The following is a 22230-nucleotide window of genomic DNA, read 5'->3' on the forward strand; positions in this document are numbered from 1 at the left end:
CAAAACATCAATTTACGTCTCGGACTCACATCGGAAGAAAAATTAGCTTTTATACATCTGTTGAAACAATATAATAATGTGTTTTCTTGGAATTACGACGATCTTAAAACCTATGACACTTCTATTATTCAACATACTATTCCTATGATCTCTGATGAAAAACCTATCTAGCAAAAATTGAGGAAAATTCATCCTAATTTAGAAAGCCAGATTAAAACTAAGTTAAATAAACTACTAAAAGCCAAAATTAATTTTCTTGTCAGGCATTCCAGCTGGGTTTCCAATCTCATTATAGTCAAAAAGAAAAACGGTGATATTTAGATTTGTATAGACTTTCGTAATCTCAATAAAGCTTGCCAAAAGGACAATTTTCCATTGCCTCCTATGGAACAGATATTGCAATCAGTTGTAGGCTCAGAACTAATGTCATTTCTAGATGGTTTCTCAGGTTACAATCAAATCTTAGTCCATCGAGATGATCAACTGAAAACTACATTCAGAAATAAATGGGGCACTTATGCCTATCAAAAGATGTCGTTCAAACTAATTAATGTTGGTGCCATTTTCCAAAGAGTCATGGACATTGCCTTCAATGGTTTAGTAAACATGTTAGTGTTAATCTACTTAGATGATATAACTGTATATTCCAAAAAATGTAGTAATCATATGAGAGATCTAAAACAAATCTTTGAATGTTGTCAAAAGTATGGGATTTCCCTTAACCCCAAGAAGTTTTTTTTCGCGTTAAGTGGAGGAAAACTCCTTGGATTTATTGTGTCAAAAATAGGGATTCATATTGACCCAGATAGGATTAAAGAAATTTCTGAAATATTGATGCAGGAGCATCTGGCACTCTTCATTAAATGAGGAATCCAAAGTGGAGCAAGGAGGACGTGGACCATCAGAGCAAAACAAGGGACAAATTTTGTTATAATAGAGCTAGTTTGATGGAAGCGATAAGTCTCTAGAAGACTTAATTAAATGTAATCTGCCATATGTATGCATATAGAGAGATTAGTTGAGAGATTTGAGGAAAGGATATGATTGGATCCTTCACAGTGATCTGATCCAATGTTTCCTTATATATATATATATATATATGATGAACCTGCATGTTCAATAGGGGGGGGACGAGACAGAGAGCGAATAATAGAAATTGTGTAACAGAGATAGATACAATGTAGTCGAGAGGGATTTTGTTCTAAGGCTGAAATGCCTTAGCTTGTAATCATCCATATATAATAGAAAAGTATGTATTCAGTGTTGCTTTTGTGTGCCTGTATGTATTCTATAGATCATCTGAATGTTCCACTGTTGCAAGTTTTATCGACCATCGATCACTATAGGAACGATGGCAATCCAACGATATCGAACTAGATGTTGTGTCGTTAGAACAGAGATGGCAAAGCAGAAATATTTGAGTTCCATAAATACATAGAGGATCAACAGTGTAGGCAACAAAGAACGAGAACCATCAATCATTTAGATCTAATGGTCATCGCATGGTGGAAGAGTGTTGACGATAACCAGTGAAGAGGTGGTTTCTTCAGACAAAGTGGTATTTCAGGTGAGGTAGAAGTGGTAAGTGGTATTAGAGGGTAGTCACCCAATTCCACTAACCGAGCGTCACGTAGCACTTGGGAGGGGAGAGGAAACTTCTTTTTGGGTGGGTAATCCCCATGCTATTTGTCCACCCGAAATCTTTGACAGTCGTCGAATCAAGTGTGTTAGATCAAAGGTCAAGATTTAATCGTTGATCGCATTTCGGGAAGGTTAAGTGACGGTGTGGTGGAATGCCAATATGTGATGGGCTGATATGTCGATAATGATGGACCACCAATCAGAGATTGGATATCGGAGAAAAGAAGGAGAATCACCACGAAGATGTCTTTCATGTGTGGACCCTATGATATATAGGTCCGGGTGTATAAATATTTGAAGTTTGGCCATGCTTTCGACTATGGGTTTCCCATGCAATTTTGTGTATTCCGATATGAAGTGTGGTCCTGGCATAAAGGCTTAAACCTCAAATAAACACTTCTGATAGGTTTGTGGGCCCATAACCCATATGCCTCAGGATCAAAATTTGTAAATGAAATGGATTTTTCCTTACCCCAAAATCTTCTTTCATCATTTGGTATCAGAGCAGGGAAAGGTTAAAGGGAAGGGTTTCCTACGAGAAGGAAGAAGTAGTGCAAGAAGAAGGAGAAGGAGGTACTGTTGTTTAAAATATGGAGAGTTCTTGGTCTTTACTGTCGTGCAGATAGTGGCAGCCGAAGGTGAGAAGACTTGCAACAACCTAGAGAAAGGAGTGCTCAATTGGTTCCAAGGAAGAGAACTAGAAGGATGCCAAAAGACTAAAGCTCAGAGGAGAAAGCTCGGTGAGGTATCATGTAGCAGAGAAGACTATTACTGCAGAGGTTGGTTGTAGCTCACAAAAGATCATGAAGGCAGTTACACTGAGAAATGGGTAGAATTGCTAAGGATAAGGAGAAGCATATGACCATGAGCTCATAAATTTTTGTGCTTCGGGAGTCTGATGCAGGAGCATCAGACACTCTTCATTAAACGAGGAATCCAAAGTGGAGCAAGGAGGATGTTGACCATTGGAGCAAAACAAGGGACAAATTCTGTTATAATAGAGCTAGTTTAATGGAAGTGATAAGTCTCTAGAAGACTTAATTAAATGTAATCTGCAATATGTAAGCATATGGAAAGATTAGTTGAGAGATTTGAGGAAGGATATGATCGGATCCTTCACAATGATCCGATCCAATGTTTCCTTACATATATATATATATATATATATATATATATATATATATATATATATATATATATATATATATATATATATATATATATATATATATATATATATATATATATATATGATGAACCTGCATGTTCAATAGGGGAGGGACGAGATAGAGAGCGAATAATAGAAATTATGTAACAGAGATAGATAAAATGTAGTCGAGAGGGAGTTTGTTCTAAGGCTGAAATGCTTAACTTGTAATCGTCTGTATATAATAGAAAAGTGTGTGTTCAATGTTGCTTTTGTGCACCTGTATGTATTTTATAAACCGTCTGAATGTTCTAGTGTTGCAGGTTTGATCGACTATCGATCACTATAGGATCGATGTCGATCCAACGATATCGAATTAACTGTTATGTCGTGAGAACAGAGATGGCAAAGTGGAAATGTTTGAGTTCCATAAATATGCAGAGGATCAACGGTGTAGGAAACAAACAATGAGAACCATCGATCATTTAAATCTAACGATCATCGCATGGTGGAAGAGCGTGGAAGATAACCAGCGAAGAGGTGGTTTCTTGAGACAAAGTGCTATTTCGGTCGAGGTAGAAGTGGTAGGTGGTATTAGAGGGTAGTCACCTGATTCCACTAACCGAGCGACACGTAGCACTTGGGAGGAGATAGGAAACTACTTTTCAAGCGGGTAATCCCCATGCTATTTGTCCACCCGAAATCTCTGACAGCTGTCGGATCAAGTGTGTCAAATCAACGGTCAAGATTTAATCGCTGATTGCATTTCGGGAAGGTTAACTGACGGTGTGGTGGAATGCCGATATGTGATGGGCCGATGTGCTGAGAGAGATGGAGCGCCGATCGGAGATAGGAGAAAAGAAGGAGCAGTGTCGCGGAGATGTATTTCATGTGCAGACCCGACGATATATAGGTCCGGGTGTATAAATATTTGAAGCCTGGCCATGCTTTCGATTGCAGGTTTTCCTTGCAATTATGTGTATTCTGATAGGAAGTGTGGTTCCGGTATAAAGGCTTAAACATCAAATAAACACTTCCGATAGGTTTGTGGGCCCATAACCCACAGGCCTCAGGATCGAAATTTGTAAATGAAAGGGATTTTGCCTTACCCCAAAATCTTCTTTCATCAAATACCTTTAACCCATAACAAAAAATCGATGCAATCTTTCCTTGGTCAAAATAATTTTTGTCAAATGATTTATCCTTGACTTATCAAGAATTTTGTTACCCCTTCAATCCATGATAAAGAAAAATTCTCTATTTAAATGGGGTCATTTGGAACATTAAGCTTTTAACTTGATAAAACAAGCCATCATAAACGCCCCATCTTTAACAACGCTGAATTTTTCCAATCATTTCACTTTGTACTCTTTCTCTTCCGAGAAATCATACGCAGCAATATTGACACAAGAAAATCATGACAAAGCCGAAGCCCTGATTTCTTTCTTTAGCTAAAATTTACAGGGAGTTGAATTGAATTACTCAGATGTTGAAAAACAAGCTTACGTTGTTTTCAAATCAATAAAACACTTCAGACCTTTTCTTCTCAAAACCCACACCAAGGTGATAGTACCATTCCCAGCAGTAAGAAATCTTCTATTACAAAGGGATGTGGGTGAAAAAAGTGCAAATTGGGTTATGGCTCTGCAAGAATATGACATTGAAATCAAACTAGCAAACATTGTAAAAGTTCAAGGTTTTTGCAGGATGTTGGCAGGAGCATCGAATATGTCAGAATCACAACATTCAAGTGATGAGGTACAAATCTATGAGGTAATCCTTAACGACACCAAATCAACGTATGCTGATATAATATTCTATTTAAAAAATGGACATGCACCTCCACATTTGAATTACACAAAGAAAATTGCCTTGAGGTTGAAAGCTAAACGGTATCAAATTATCAACAATGTGTTGTTTAGAATGAATTATGATTTTGTTTTGCTTAGATGTCTCGATAAATTTGAAGCTGAGAAAGTATTTCAGGAACTTCACGATGGACTTGCTGGCGAATACTTTGTAGGAGATGTTACAGCACATAAAATCCTACGTGTAGGCTATTATTGGCCAACCCTATTCAAAGATGCACACATTTATGTAAGGAAATGTAAGATATGTCAGACAACTGCCGGAAGATAGAAGAAACCAACATTACCGTTACAACTAGTCAACATTGATCATCCATTCGAACAGTGGGGATTGGACATAATAGGTGAGATCGTTCCTCATTCTTCTAAACAACATAGATATATCCTTACAGCCACGGATTACTTCACCAAATGGGTAGCTCAAGGTAACCAACTCTGAGAACATTATTGAATTTATAGATCAATTTATCATCACCAGGTTTGGTTTATCTTCAGCCTTAATGTTTGCTAATGCATCTTACTTTTCAAGCAATGCTATGACAGAGTTTTCTCTTAAAAGAGGCTTTACTTAAATATTTTGCTGATTATTATCCACAAGGAAATGGGTTAGCTGAATCCACAAATAAGAACCTTATCAAGATTATTAAATGAACTATTGATCAAAGTCAAAAGAACTAGCGTAAATCTTTAGTGTTTTCTCTATGGGAAGATCGAATAACTCAGAAAACCTCCATCAGAACTTCTCCTTTTAATCTGGTTTATGGGAAAGAAGTTGTCTTACCAACAAACATAGCTATTCCCTCATTTTCCTTAGTTCAAATCATCGAAGAAACTCCTTCCTCGTCCATAAAACTTAGACAATTACAAATCCTTAAACTTGAAGAGGAACGAGAAAAGGCTAGAATTACCCATGCACATCATCAACAGCTAGTCAAAGCATCCTTTGATTCAAATTCTGTATCTTCAAAAAATTTCCAACTCGAAGAATTAGTGTTAAAATGGGATAAAGCCCACAAAGAGAAAGGCAAGCATACTAAGTTGCAACGAATGTGGCTTGGCCCATTCCAAATTATCGAGCTAATAGTCCCATCAACTTTTCTGTTACAAGATTTAGCAGGTAAGAGAGAACCTCTACCTGTTAATGGGTAGGTCCAAAAGAAATATTTTCCATAGAAGATGGTCTCTTCTGATCACTGTATAGTATATGATTTAGTTAATTTTCTTTTGAAATAATAATACATGTTGAAAAGATTTACGTTTGGTTTTACTGAAGGATAGTTTCTCTTTTTAATTTCGTTTTTCACTTGTATAAGTAGAAATGGTTATGAGAATTAATCTTCATTCATGAAATAAATAGTTGAGTGCTGCAGCTCCAAAACTGCCTATTTCTCTGCTAAATTATCTGATATTCGATAAAACTTAGCTTCAGAAATAAATTTTCTTTACATCAGTCAGGAAAAGTATCACTAACAAAGCAAATTTTTTCCATGGAAAAGAATCTTTAAACTCTACGATTGTCGTCTAGAAACTCTTAAGGAGCCAATGGTTCCCCCCACTTGAGTAGCTTTCAATTTTAGAGTGTAATTAAAAGATATAGTTTAAACTTAAAGGATAAGATGTCTCATGAAGAGCCAACTTAACATGATCATAAGATTATAACTAACTAACTTTACCAATACTGAATATCAAAACAGGCTAATGGTTTGAGATTAATCAATCAAAAGACAAGGGGTCTCTTCAAGAGCCAGCTTGTTTAGTTTAGTTACAAATCAAGTGAATGGAATTGTCAATTTTGGCCACCAAACCAAGACATTGTCCTTTAAGAAATAAAAGAAGAATGAATTACTTCAATAAAATAAAGAAAGCATCAAGTATAGAGAAGAAATTATCTTTAAAATTGCATTCTTACTTAAGTGGGATATTGAATCATTGCTGGGTAACATGTAACCCTGTCGAGGCTATGAAAGCCTGCTGGCAGCAGAAGCTCTACCTACGACAAATGAGTATACCAAAACTAATCTAAAGATATTATTTTACTTTTATCTTTATAACCAAGTAATGACTGATGTAGGTAAAATGACTATCTGTAAGAAAAGGGCAATCAAAAGAAATATAGTTAGAGAAAATGTTGTTTACTGATAAACGAGCAGTACTACTTACCTTGTATTCCATGCAATTTAGTTTTATTTTGAAAACTATCTTTATTTTAGAAGTTTTATAAATTTCAAAAAACTCTCAGAGATAACTGGTTCTTCCAAGTTAATCGCCAATTGTTGTGCTTGTCAACAACACCCCCATTTATTAACATTAGTTGTAAAATATTACTTTAATAAATGGGGACCCTTTCAAAAAAATATATATACCCAAAAAATAAATCCTAGAATGTAGGTATTTCTTTTATTTTTTGAATAAATCAAGATATCAAACAAAACCTATAAAACCATTAAAATGATACTTTTTCATATTTAGCATGAAAAGCATCACAAGCTATACCTTTCTAACCCACCACAATCTACGATGAAACAATTAGAAAAGCAAATCTATATTCTAAAAATGGTCATAATGTTAGAAAGTCCTTAAAGCTTCTTCAAAAAGCTAAAGTCTCACGTCGCAACATCGTTGTTTATAAAAGAATTCTCTTAAGAGGCTACCCCGAAGGATTGCGATCTGTGAAATTGCGATGGTATAATAGCCTTCTCGCATCGCATTTCAGTTATACAACACAAGTCTCAACCTATTATATACCGATATTGTGAAATGCGATCTCAACCTGGACCCACCTCTTAATCTCTCCACCAACACATGTGGAGGTCCATTATTCATTAAAACTAAGCCCGACAAGTGATGACGCTTGTTTCTCGCATCTCATATTTCGGATAAACTCAAAAAGTGGTAAGTTAAACAAAAACAAATTATGTGATATAGCGATCTGCGATATTGCTTTGGAAATCGCAAAATCGCTATTATCGCAGTTTAAAGGCTCACCACCCTAGGAGATTGTTTCTTGATTTACAATGTGAATATTTAGGGACATTCAAGTTAAAAGATAATGGATCATTAGTGGGAATTTATGAAGAATTAATTACATTTGTGTGTGAAAGGTCCTTTAGCATGATTTGATATCTTCTTATGTGATTTCAAATAAAACACCTTTATCACCTTTACTGGTTTTCTTCATCAATTCATTCCTATGTTTAGTATCATTTTTATCTGATAAATTGTTCCTCTTGAAACTTTCATCAAAAAGCCACAGAACAGGACACCGAAAGCAAGGTTGAAGAAAGGGAAAGCAGTCGCCTCTGAGAAGTCAGAAATGACTCCTCTGTTCACGGATACTACAAGTAATAAGGAAGTAGGGACGTCTACATGGGAGGCTATGTATAAGTTACTGGAGGAAGAACAACCAAGGATTCTTGAGACAACAATTACAGTTGATGGGCACGATTCCTTTGATGCTTCCATAACTGAGCTTGCGTGCTCATTTCTGCACTGAATAGCCACATGACCAAAAATAATCCCCTATACTGACATGGTTAAGTGGATCATTGACGATGCTAATATATCTGAAAAAGAATTCAAAACAAGAGGCCAGAAAGTTATAGGATCTTTTACTCCAGATAACCTTAGGCTTAAGTACCACCTACCGTTGCCATAGGTTACCTATAACAGGCATTTTGTTGAGAATTCGTCAAAGAAAATGAGGACCCAGCGGACTACTCAAAGAATTGGTCAAATAATGATGAAAGAATCAAGAAAGACAAAAACTGTATGTACACCACTGCATTTGTTTGTTCCCCTTTCTGTTTTGCTGCAGCTACGTTACGTAAACTATTTGGAAAACCTGACAGTAAAAAATTCTCCTCAGAATGGTTGCCCTTAATAGATGCAGCCGTTAATGCAACAATAATATATTGGGCACAAATCCTCTCTGATAATTTAGCTAAAGAAAATATGGAGTATAGAAGGAAAAGAAGTATTGCTTCAAGGGTTTACCCTCTGTTTTTCATGAGTGCTTATGTAATGGACTCTATTTGTTTTGGTTCTAAATTCCCTCTTATGGGATGGAAGTGGACTATTCAAGATCCACTTCCTATTCACATCCACCACAAAGACATGCGGGAATCCAATTTTGAACCACATTTTTTCGAGATTTGTCACGGGGTTATGCTTCCTATCCATAAACAAATTTATAATCGAAATGCCCCTAGATTCTCCCAAGAATCTGAGGTAGACATCCTCCAGTAGCCCGATGGTTCAAGGAAGAGACATTTACATATATCAGAGTATTTGGTAACATCACCTCTCCCCATGTTCTCCCTTTCGATGTCCCAGATAAATTAATGGTTAGAGAGATAGCCTATCAGACATGCAGTGAAGGAGGGATGAGCAAAGCATTAAAGGAGTCAAAGAAGGCCATCTGGCCTCAATTTCCTGTGTCATGTGGAATGTTTGCATTACATGACCTTGGACATGCATTCAGGGAAGTAGATAATATCTTGTCTCTAAGATTACCTAAGTTCCCCGGAAGACAATACGACCCATTCAATATTGTCAAGGATTTTACCACTATGGTCAAAATAAAGATATTCAGCAATGAGGACCCATTTGATGATGTTTTCTTATAGAAGAATACCTTGAAAGAAGTGAATCATGTGGCATAGATACTTTTTGATCAAGAGGCTCTTGAAGCATTTTATAGTTACAGAGAAAAGAGATTATCAAAGGTCCCATTGGACCAATTGTTATTTGAACCATTAAGGGAGCCCACTCCCAGTGTAAGCATAGATGGTGACTCTAAGGAAAAATCTAAAACTAGCTATGGAGAGGAATCCTGAGAGAAATCTACCAAGGGATCCGAGAAGTCATAAGAAAATAGGAAAAGCATGAGCAGGGAATCAAACAAGGAAAGAGCCCAGTCTACAACAAAGACAGATGAACAGACTTCGACCATCAAGTAGACTGAAACCCATACTTCCTCTATACAGCTAATAAAGCCTCGGGTAACTAATTTGGAAGAGGAGTGGGATAATTTCAAAAAAAAACTCAACACAGAGGAACGAGCACCGGAGACGCAAATGACACATCAGGAAACAACTCCGGAAATTATAACAGGGGGAACTGTGAATACTCAAGAAATAGAACACATTCATGTTACACCCGCGTCTGAGATTGTTTTGAGAATAGAAGAAATTCCCCCTCTTGATGTATTTTACTGCCCACAGCTCAAGGCCATTGTTAAGAGATAGAGAGAGAAAATAAAATTGGAATCCACAACTGCTACCACTCCAGACAATGAGCCGATGGATGTCCTCTAGAAAGACTCATCCACTGACCCATCGACCAACCTCGCCAGGCTCTTGCAGTTTGCAGGTGCATATGCTATGACAACCATTGACAAAGCAACAAAGGTACAATTGTTGCTTAAGGGAAAATGAGACAAAAAAATTTCACTCGAACAATAGTTACAAAAAGCCAAAACCAACCAACAAGCATAAATACAAATGGCCAAATTACAACCAGAGTTCCAACAAATGCAAATAGAACATCAAAGCAGCTTGGCAGGTAAGGAGGCACAGATACAGAGCATAACATATCTGCATAAGGATGACCCAAAGATTGATCAGTTTGTCACCGAAGCACTCGGCCTCAACTCCTAGCTCACACACCAAAAAGAATTGCTATGACAAAGAATCTCGCAGTGGAACTCTCACTACAAAACAAGCGACAAATTAACAAGACAAGTTGTGGAAATGCGACTTGTATATGATGAAATTCTTAAAAAGGTTTTAGATTTCATAACTTGGCAAAATTATAAAAATGGCAGAAGAGTCAACATGCCCAAACTAGATGAATCACATAAGGAGATCTTATTTGCAAGTTGGGATTATCGGCTCAAAGAGGTAGAACAGGCAACAAAGGATGCGGCAATAGCGGAAAACAATGTCATTGAAAGTGTAAATGAAAATTCTCATAGTGCTAATCTTGTGGCAGAGACCATCCCTGGTTTCCTTCCAAATGAAAAACAACTTGAATTATAGTGGAAACAGGCAGCAAAAGAAAGAGGAGAAGCAATTAGGCAAGTGACCAGGTTAAACTGGGAGGCATATTGCCAATATCTGGTAAAACCGCACAGCTAGTGGATGACCCTGAAATGCCTAATTGTTTCTACCGAGAAAATGGTGCCAACGTTCATCAATGTCGTGTTTACAGGACAACTGAACGCTGAAGTCGGCCAACCTACACTCCTCAAGACCATGCTAGATATTTGCAATTTGAAAGATTGAATGAAGGATTAGTCATTATGCACATCTCTATTTTTGTTTTATTTTTCTTAAATTGAGGCAGGTCGTTTAAACCTCCTCAACTTTTTTTGTAATAATCTATTTTTATTTTCATAAGTTAGTATTTAAACCCCTCTCATGCATTTAGGGAGGGGTTTAGAAATTTTATCAGAAACATTCTTCAGAACATGAACTTTTGTCCATTTGAGGAAGTTTTGGTGAAATTAATGGAACAAGATTTATCTTCTACTTGAATTTGACATCTTCTACTGAAATTGCACTTTTGTACTCTTAGATGATGTTGGACAGGGATGCCCGAGTTCAAAATAGAGAATGAAGGTGTATGTCTGGGATGTGCCGAAGGAAAGCTCAAAAGGGGACCATTCTCCTCTAGCCATAAAAAGACCTCTGACATTTTGCAGTTGGTTCACTTCGACATATCTGGTATGATGCCTCTGAACTCTTTGGGAGGACATTTATATTATCTCACTTTTACAGATGATTATTCTCGCAAAACTTGGATATACTTCTTAGAAAAGAAGGATGAATTGTTCTCCTGGTTTTGTCACTTCAAAGCCTTGATCAAGTATCAAACTAAGAAAAGGATCAAAATATTAAGGAATGATAATGGGACCAAGTATGAATCCAACGAGTTTCATGATTTTTGCAAAGAAGCAGACATTAATAGGGAGACCAAAACACCATACACTCTTGAGTAGAATGGTGTGGTAGAAAGGATGAATCGTACGATTGTGGAAACTATTCGTACCATGCTCCATGATCAAAGGCTTTCAAAGTTTCTATGCGTTGAAGCTGCGAATACTGCCGTATATTTTCAAATTGATTTCCTCATCAAGCATTGGATTCCAAGGCTCTCAAATAGATGTTCACTGGTAAGAAACCTAATGTCTGTCATTTTAGAATTTTTGGAAGTCTCCTATATTTTGACGTGCCGAAAGAGAAAAGAAGCAAATTGGGAGCATCCAGAAAGAAGGGAATCTTCGTGGGCTATAGCGAAAATTCTAAGGTCTATAGGATCTATGTGGATGGTCAAAGGGAAGTAGAGAGAAGTCATGATGTCACCTTTGACAAAGATATGGCTCTTAACAAAGTTGACAGTCTTCCTATTCCAAGGAAATATAAAGAAGCTGACATCAGGAAGTCGGATGAGAAGAAAGATGAGACAATGCCTGATGTCGAAGAACCTATGGATCCTATTGATCCCCCTTCCCAAGAGCCTTCCTCTTATAGGAAGAGGCCCTCATGGCTTAGGGGGACACATGATGATGATGAAGGACATATTGCACCCAGAGGGACTTTCTGTGAAAGTAAGAAGCCAACCAGGTATCAGGGATAATTGACTATTATGAGCACCATCATTCAAAATGAGCCTTCATCGTTTGAAGATGCCATGAAGCATAAAGTATGGAAGGATGCTATGAATGGGGAATACGAGTCTATCATGAAGAATGATGTCTGGGATGTGGTTCCCAAACCCCAGGACAAAACATTTTTCACCTCAAAGTGGCTTTACAAAAACAAGCATGGATTTGATGGAAGTGTTGAAAAGTATAAGACTCAATTTGTTGCTCGAGGTTTCTCTCAAAAGGAAGCTGTATATAATGATGAGATATTTGCACATGTTTCCTGGTACACCACTATCCACTCAATCATATCCCTTGCCGCTTCGCAAGGATGGAACCTACATCATATGGTTATCAAGACTGTGTTCTTGCATGGTTCGATTAAAGAAGAAGTCTATGTGGAACAACCCGAGGGGTTTGAGATACATGATCGGGAATCTCACATATGCAGGTTGAGGAAAGCCCTCTATGGGTTGAAGCAAGCACCTTGAGCTTGGTATGAGATGATTGATAGCTACTTGATGAAGCTCAGATTCACTAGGAGTGAAGCCAATCCAATCCTTTACTTAAAGGTTGAGGATGACAAGCCTCTCATACTCATGTTGTATGCAGAAGACCTCTTTTTGATAGGTGTAGGCCCCCTCATTCACAAATGTAAGAGGGAGTTGGCTTCTGAATTTGAGATGAAGGACCTAGGATTGAAGCACTATTTCCTAGGGCTAGAAGTCTGGCAAAAGTTAGGAGAAATTTTCCTATCTCAAGGAAAATACGTGGTGAAGATATTGGAGAGATTTGGTATGGTGTACTGCAAACCCGTGACTACCTCGATGGAGCTTAATTTTAAGAAGTTATGTGGTAGCACTACCGGACCTGCTTTGGGAAATGCTTTTGAGTATCGTCACCTCATAGGAGCATTAATGTTCTCGGTGAACTCTCGTCCAGATATATGTTTTGCAGTCAACACGTTGAGCTAATATATGGTTGAGCCTCATCACTCACATTGGATTGGTGCCAAGAATCTTCTGAGATATCTTCAAGGAAGAATCACTCATGGGTTGAGATACACTACCAGAGATGTGAGGCTACATGGATACTCCGATGTTGATTGGGTAGGCATTGTGTTGGACCGAAAGATCACTTTCGGGTGCTGTTTCTCTTTGGGTTCTACCTCAATATCTTAGATTAGCACGAAGTAGAAGCCTGTGGCTTTGAGCACCGCTGAGGTAGAGTACATTGCTGCGAGTATGGCCTCCTATGAGGCTATCTGGTTGAGGAAGATCTTCAGTGAGCTGTTTAGACATACATTAGATACTACCGTGATACTTTATGACAATTATAGTGGGATTTGTTTGTCTGAGAATCCCGTATTTCATGATCGCTCCAAGCACATCGATATCAAGTACCACTTTATCCGAGATATGGTACAGCGAGGAGACATAAGGCTCCATAATATTGGCACAGATGATCAAGTCGCCGAAATTCTAATGAAGCCCTTGGGAAAGGTCAAATTCTTGACTTTCTGAGAACGACTAGGAGTCCTTGAGAGACCCTCTTATGAGGGTCCTGTATGATGCTTACATTAATCTTTGGGAGCTCCGGGGGGCTTGGGGTACTTCTTAGAGTGACGAGCGACAATAGGGTGACTCACCCTCCCTTAGTGGTGGACTATGTACAAGGTGAATGATTCAACCTTCCCCTGTGATACCTCGTGGCGACATGTAGGCAGGAAGAATGGTTCATCCTTCTCCTACTGAGACATCCTACCCATGCAGTTTGAGATGCATGGGAAGTACCTCTCACCTAGCCAATGAGTAGGGAAATTAGGATAGGTACCATAGTAGCATCGATGGATGCATCGTGCATCTACCATACTCCCTATGCTAGGATTCCATTGGTCCGAGATTAATCGGAACTAACTTCAGGTTAGTAAGGGTGATATAACTGACTCTCTTTTGGAACTGACTTCGAGTCAGTAACAGTGGTATGACACACTCTCTTTTATCTGGGACTGACTTTAGGTCTTTCCTTTGCCATTGAACCTGTCATTCCTTTGATTTTGGTTGGAGTTTCCCTGGGAGTGATTTTGGTCACTGTCATGTGATGAGTCCTTTCTATTTTGACATTCCCTCGCATAGTGGCCAAATTTATTGCAAACCGAACATCTTCCCTTTCTTCCACCCTTCGATCTAGTCTTTCCTTTGAAGTGACCTTTAGACCCATAATTATTTCTCCTTTTGGCATGAGAGGAGAAAGTAGTGGGATTTACTTTGCTTGAAGGCATTTCTTACTCCACCATCCTTGTCTCTTCTTGAATTCATCTCACCATCAATGCCTCAGATCCTGGAATTCGATCATTGTTGAGAAGAGTGGTTTTAAATACATATCATTTAGATGGGAGCCCTCCAAGGGTAGCGATAGTTAGTTCCCTATCAGAGACAACTTCTCCAATTGATAGGAGATCATTCTTGATCTCAGTGATCCTTAAGAAGTAGGATTGAATATCCTTGTCCTTTCCCTTCTTAATATCCTTCAAATTATTTTTGAGGAACAAAACTTGATTTGCATCACTAACTTTAAACAAGCTTACCAGTCTATCGTAGATCTCCTTGGAGGTGTTCAACTTAGAAAGGTAGGCCACCAGATGCTTGTCAATTGAGTCCCAGATGATCTTTTTTTATTTGACTTCACCCTTAGTGTACCTGTTCCTTGTAGCAGTCGGTGCATTTGATGGAGGTTCCGTAATTATAACCCTCACATAGTCCAACACTTCTTCCTCTTACAATGTCAGATTGAGACACATCTTCCATCCGTGATAATCAGAATTCTCACAGAGCTTGTCTTCAACGGGGAAGTGTGATGAGGAACCCATGAAGCCTTTTGACTTTTTCCAACTGTCTTCGGTGATTGATGTTGCTCTTGCTTGCAACTTCTCTTCACCTCAGCTCTGATACCATGTTAAATTATGGTATGGTCTATGCTAAGAGAAATTTACTTCAATTCTTCCTATTAGGCCAATGTAAATTTCCAGTATATAAATCACATTAACATGAAAGTAAAATGCTGATAGAACATAAATGAAATCAACATAATACAAGCCAAGACAAGAGACACAAGATACGGCACTAGCCAGGGACAAACCCCAATGCATGGAAACCCTTTGATTAATTCTTCTATATTCTTCAATAATTCAACAGAGAGAGAGAGATAGTATAATAGCAAAAATCCGTGATTTACAACAGCACTAATGGAACCCTTCAACATCAATAGCAAGGGTGATAGATCAACTCCCAAAATGTCCTCACGACAATCTAGGAGAATTTGGTCTCCAACAACAGTAATAGCAGCCCAAAACAGTTAATGTAAGATGGCCAAAACAACAGTCAATGCTACAACATACTGTAGCCAGCCCTAATCAATCAACGTTGTCACAAATGTTCCCTCCAACAAGTCAACGCAGACTTGTCCAGCAATGCGGCTAGCCTAAGAGAGGCTACCCACACAAATCTGCAGTCAATGCTACCAATACGATTGTCAACATAGTCCTTAATCACTTGCTGCACCTTCCTGCATCCTTGCTTCCCTAACTACGTCATCTCATAATGATGCCCTCATTGCATCCTCTTTTCCCACGTGAGAGAGAGTCTTCTTTCTCCTTCGTATACCCAAGAGACAAGGAGAGAGAAGAGATGTGAGGATGAGATGAGAGAACTAATGCCTCAAGGTCTCTTCTATTTATATGCCACGTTGAGGTTTAGTTGGGGATGTGCAACACAATTTTACCTGTTGGCCGACTATGACAAATTATCGACAAATACAAATAAATTCATACCTTCAAGAATACATGTCGAAATCAGATGTTCGTTAGATCAATCCTACACCTCTCGACGAGAGGAATCCAAGAAAAATATTAACTACCATAAATAAGATGACCCACGTGGAGTTTGGCCCTAGTTGCCAATTTTAACAATTCCCAAGGTCACAGGGCCCAAATACTACATCTACACTAGGTGGGCCACCTAGATGTACACCCGCTACAGGAGTTGTGCAGATAGGGAAGCAAGGATTATACAAAGGGCACAACCAATTTCATGCATTCTTGAATCAGCAGGGTTCAACACAAACAAAGTACTATGAAATATGCAGAGGATATGGTCACCCCCGTCTTCTTTGTATGATATTACAAAAATACTCCAATGTTCCAAACAATACCTATTGTGAATTTTATGCTTCAACAACTCATCATATTGATTAGTGTAGTGCACTGGATGCCCTAGATGATTGGTTAGACCAATCCACCTTCTGAATCAACGAGATTTCTCAAGGATAAGAATGAGGAGGAACAAGGGGAAGTAGGAAAATAGGTAGAGGCCCAGTTCGATGTTATAACTATTATCAAGAAGGGAATTTTGCACAAGATTACCCACTACCCAGAAGAGCATTGTATTCTCAATGCAGGGTTAACACTCATACAACAGAGGACTATCCAGTGTTGATTGCAAGATTGGAAGAGGGCAACCTCTAGAGGGGAGAAAATTTGATTAATGTGGAACCAAGTTTTCCAGAGACAACCCCCCTCTAGAATATCAACATAGTCACACATGGAGGAAAAAGGACTGGATCTGACATAGGAGCCACAAAACAACACAAGATTATAAGACTGGCTTCCCCAAAGCACTCATATGATCCCGAACAACAGAAGTGGTATTACAAGGAAGCCACAGAGACTTTAAACAAATTGACAGTAGGTGGAGGGCCGTAGGAGCAGTTGCCAGGATCCCTTAAAGATAAGAGCCCAGACCCACCATAATCCAACGCCCAACCCATAGAAGAATGGTTCAAATCATTTTTTAAAATCTTGAATGACGATTAGATGTTGGGACAATTGCGAAAAAGGCTAAAGTTGCTATCACAGATAGAGTGGCTTAGGGAGAAATGATCTTTGCCAACCTACCTAAAAGACACTCTAGGAGGTTGTAGGGGAACAAGAAGAGAATTGGAAGGGAGTTATGGATTGACGCTTAGATTCTGGGTTTCCAGATTAAGGACACCATGTTGGATCTAGCATCAAATGTCAACATTTTTCCAAGAAAGAGTTGGGAAGCCCGCAGAAGGCCTAAGATGACGTTTTCACCAATCTAGCTATGTATGGAAAATCAATATTGTATCCTTTTGGTCAGATTGTTGGAAGACGTGGAAATAGATATAGTGGGACTGAAGACCTATGGGGACTTTGAAGTGATGGACATCATGGGGGACAAGCACCCCTACCCAACATTACTTGGAATAGATTGGGATTTTGAGAATATTCCATAATTGATTTAAAGAAGGAACTGATGACTTTTGAAGTAGGAGTTAGAGTGATCCAACCCCTAGAACCTTATCAGGGATCAAGGTTTAGAGTACCAACATATGACAGGGAAGAACCAAGATTTTTGGATCAACTGTATAGACTAACAACAGGAAGAAAGGAGGATTACATCAACCCTATGGCAGAAGCATCCATCAGCTGGTGGAGCATTCAGAGTTCGAAGGTAAAACAAGAAGCTAGTTGGGATGATTGGTAGTAGGGTGGATACGAAAGAAACACTAGGCATTGTGCCACAATCCATCGAATAAACTCAATCAACACTGAGATAAAAGAATTCCATATTTTCAATGGTATAGATTCAAATAATTCTTTTATAAATAGAGTTTATGCAATTGTTCTTGACAAACACAAAGTGCCTCTACTCAATGTGGCATTACAAGAAACACTAACAAGGTGGTAGGTATTTGACCGCAACCATCTCAGATAATGAGAGAAGATCAAAATAGCAATGGGAGTTAGATTTCGATAGATAGGGAAGTACCCTCAGGATTTTGTGAAGTACATGGGGGACTCTAACTCTTGACAACATCTGAAAGGATTTAAGGATAGATGGAATAGGGAAAGAGTTCCAAAGGAGTTGTGGGTGCATGGTTTAATACACACCCTGGGACCTTTCCAAAATCATGGTACATAAAAGAAGTAATAAGAAGACAGACTGGAGATTGGGATCGCTTGGCTGATTGGTTTGTCAGCAATGCTTCCCTCTCAGACTATGGTGAAACGCCAACTGAGGCCTTGGACGTTGTCAAGAAAATTATGCTTACAATGGTTCAACAAATGGATGGATGCATTAATCAAATAACTATAGAGCATATAAATGAGTCCAAATATCATGAGGTTGTAGCCTCTGGGAAGGTGGACAGAGAACTGGATGAAGATGATTTGGAGGAATTATGATATCTAACAGCTAATGAAACTAAAGGGGAACAGGACATCAAGGATGGACTTGTGATTGATGCTCAACACCTACTCCCCTGAAGTTGTGTAAACATAACATTGGTACTGATGACAATCTGAAGTTAGCCTTTATTGGATTTTATTGGGATGAGGAGACCACAAAGGAGATATTTGATCTCTTGGAAGAATATGAATATTTGTTCCCTTCATCTGTTGTGGAACTGAAGGGAATTAAGGGGGAGTTAGGGTGATGAAGGTCATGCTTAAACCATAAGCAAAGCTAGTAAAGCATTGACCATACTGACTGAACCCGAGAGTTAATAAGAAAGTGAAAAAAAATATAGATAAGGTGATAGCAGCAGGGCTTATATTCCAGATTGATGAAGAAAAGTGGGTAAGTTCGATCATTATACAAAATAAGAAGGATCCTACAGAGATAAGGGATTGCGTGGACTACTGCATTCTAAACAATTCCTGTGTTCATGATCCATTTCCCACTTCATTCAGTGATGAAGTTTTAGACAATGTGGAAGTGAATGAAGCCTATTCTTTTACAGATGGATTCCCTGGTTATCACCAAGGTAGGATCGCAGAGGAGGATAATAAGAAAACCAAATTTACCATAGAATGGGGATCCTATGCATATCATGTTATGCCATTCGAACTCAAAAATGCGCCCGTGGTGTTCTCAAGGATTGTGATTGCTGCCTTTAGAGATTATATACATAGGTTGTTAGAAGTTTATATGGATTATTGGACACTCTATACTTTCCTGAAGAAAAACTCCAGTTCTCTTAAAATCATGTTTGATCGATGTAGACAGCTGCAAATCTCATTAAATTGAAGAAGAGCATATTTATAGTCCCCTTTGGTGTGCTTTTGGGCCATATAGTATGAAAGCAAGGAGTGTGTATAGATACCTCTAAGGTTGCGGAAATCATGAACATGGATCCACCCTCAAGTGTAAAACAACTCAGATCCGCCTTGGGCCATAGGTTGTACTACAGGAGGTTTATCGACAACTATTCCTTGATTACTACACCAATGGAGAAACTATTAAAGAAAGATGAATGGTTCACATGGTCAGAAGAAAGTAATGCTCCACTTAATATAATAAAATAAAAACTACCAAGTGCACTCATTCGAGTTTATCCAGGCTGGAACAAGCAGTTCCATGTCCACTTTTATGCCTCAGGCATTGCTTTGAAAGATGTTCTGGCTCAGCTAATGGAAGGGAACCTTGATCACCCCATTTATTTTTCTAGTATAAAGTTATCTACAACAGATAAAAAATATACCAGGATTGACCGCGAGGCTCTTGCGATGGTATGCTCGCTTTAAAAGTTCTGACATTAATTCCTCGGAGGTTCATTTATATTTTTCACTAATCATTCTGCTTTGAATTATTTAGTGAACAAACATGTACTTGAAGGTATAATTTGCAGATGGATTTTTTATTCCAACAATTAACATTTGAAGTAATGGTTAACGCTAGCCAACTAAATGTGGGGCTTGATCACCTCTCGTAGCTAGAGTTAGGTGAAAGTGGAGGATCCCTTGATGATTAGCTACTAGAAGCCGATCTATTCTAAATTGAAGTAGTACCAGATTACTTGGAGGATATAGAAAACTTTCTAGCTATAGGTAAATGTCAGGAAGAGTACACAACAACATAATGGAGGCATATGGTCGCCCGAGATGGAGGTTATCAATTGATTGCGGGACAACTGTATAGATTGGGTCTTGATCAAGTGTTGCACAAATGTGTGCTCAACCGCGAGAGACAAGATATATTATGGGAATGTCATTCAGGGGTTGTCCCAAGCCATGTTGGCAAAAAGGCTACCACAAGGAAAGTATTACATGTAGGGTTATGGTGGCTGATGATTTTCATGAATCTGAAGGATTATGCTAGAAGCTGTGATGTTTTCTAAAGTGTTTGGAGATCATCACTCTGAGATGAAATTCCATTACAACCAATACATGCATTGGAGATATTTGAGAAATGGGCAGTCAACTTTATAGGACTTATCAATCCATCGACATGCCACTCCCATGCCAAATATATCATCACCGCCATAGAGTACCTTACCAGATGGATGAAGGCTGAACCGATTAAGGACTGTACTATGGATACTATGGCTAGGTTCATTTTTGAGAACATCGTATCCATATTTTGGTGCCCTTGGAGTCTCACTAGTGATCAAGGAACCCATTTCATAAATGAAACAATTGTCGCATTACTTCAGAAATTCATGATACAACACCATAAGAGCAACCCATAACACCCTCAAGCAAATGGCAGAGTGAAAGCCTTCAATAAGATCTTGGAAAAGGGTCTGACCAAGATATGCTCAGCCAATAGGGACGATTAGGATGAGCAAGTGCCAATGAATATATGGGTATATCGTGCAACTGTTAAATGCTTACACAAGCATACGCCTTTTCAGTTCTTATATGGATGAGAGGTTGTGGTACCCATGGATTTTGCTATTCCCAACATTTTCATTGAATGGGCCAATCGTATGGAGGAAGTGTCAATTCTGAAGAGGTTGGAGGAAGTTTCAGAACTGAAGGAGGTTAGGTTCATGGAAATTTTCCATCAAATAGTCAAAAAGGAGAGGGAAAAGGCATGGCATGAAAGACACATTAAGAGGAAATCATTCACAGTAGGAGGACATGTTCTTCTATATGATAGAAAATTATTGAAGTTTCCAGGGAAGCAACAGATGCATTGGTTGGGGCCTTTCATTGTTTTGGATGTCAAGGAGTCAGGAGATGTTAAGCTAGTGCAATTGGATGGTGTATTGCAACCAAGATGGGTGAATGGTGCATGCTTGAAGCCCTTCCAGGGATCAAACAATGTTATTTAAAATTGATTGCATCTCCGAAAGGACATCGTAGGTAGGAGTAGGTAAGATTCAATTAGTTTGGTCAGTCATTAATTGCGCCAGTCCCTCTAGTTAGTAAGTTATTTACATTCTAGTTAGTCTAGAATAAATCTCCCACCAGGTTTCTTCTAGTTGTGTATGTTTTTCCACCACACCACAACTGCTTATGGATAGGGGAGAGTGACATGTGTTGGTTGTCATTTCCGTAACAATTAAGCAATAATTTCTAGTGTTAGCTCGAATTTCTATTAAATATTTCCCATTATATTCATAATCAATTCCTAAGCATCTTCCATCATGATACCATAATTACCCATCAACTCCACCTTTCCTTTTTCAGTTTTGCATCATCCGAGTCAGGTCCAGCTCAGCTGACGACAACGTTCACGATTGAGAACACATATGGAAATTTGTCATAGTAATTAGTTAGGAGGTCTCGTCAGAAATGTCGTGTCGAGAATTTCTGCTTAATCTGGATGGAAATGCCGAATTATTTAGAGTGTAAAGAAAAGGTGGTAGAGTTGATAAGTCTGCAGTCTATTCCCAATTTCCTTTCTCCCATGCCCAAATGTAAGCCCCTTGTGTCTTGTGTCTATCAGCGTCATTCCAAGATGATGAGGACTATGATATTCTTTCCAGAATTTGAATTTGACGAAAGAATTGTGAAGACAAAACCAGTCTATGGAAAATATGATAAAGCCGTGTTGGTTGATAACGACCTCTTGGACTCTTTATAATTTCCATCCCTCAAGCGTGAATTATATACTGAACCA

At 38.5% G+C, this 22230-nt stretch overlaps 1 protein-coding gene across 1 annotated transcript; it reads left to right on the forward strand.

Annotated features, from left to right (window-relative positions):
- The first annotated feature begins 21046 nt into the window (after positions 1-21046).
- LOC149209317 (uncharacterized) lies at positions 21047-21439 on the forward strand. Its single transcript, XM_089398573.1, has one exon. The coding sequence runs from the start codon at positions 21047-21049 to the stop codon at positions 21437-21439; it is 393 nt and encodes a 130-aa protein (XP_089254699.1).
- Positions 21440-22230: the final 791 nt, after the last annotated feature.

The sequence above is a fragment of the Pinus tabuliformis genome, chromosome 1_2 (genome assembly GCF_031772625.1).
Source record: "Pinus tabuliformis cultivar Carrire ecotype Pingquan chromosome 1_2, CPIR1, whole genome shotgun sequence".
Classification (NCBI taxonomy): Eukaryota; Viridiplantae; Streptophyta; class Pinopsida; order Pinales; family Pinaceae; genus Pinus; species Pinus tabuliformis.

Bases quoted from the DNA above. Each gene is read 5' to 3' on its own strand.
- LOC149209317 (XM_089398573.1), top strand. From the start codon at position 21,047: ATGGATTTTGCTATTCCCAACATTTTCATTGAATGGGCCAATCGTATG.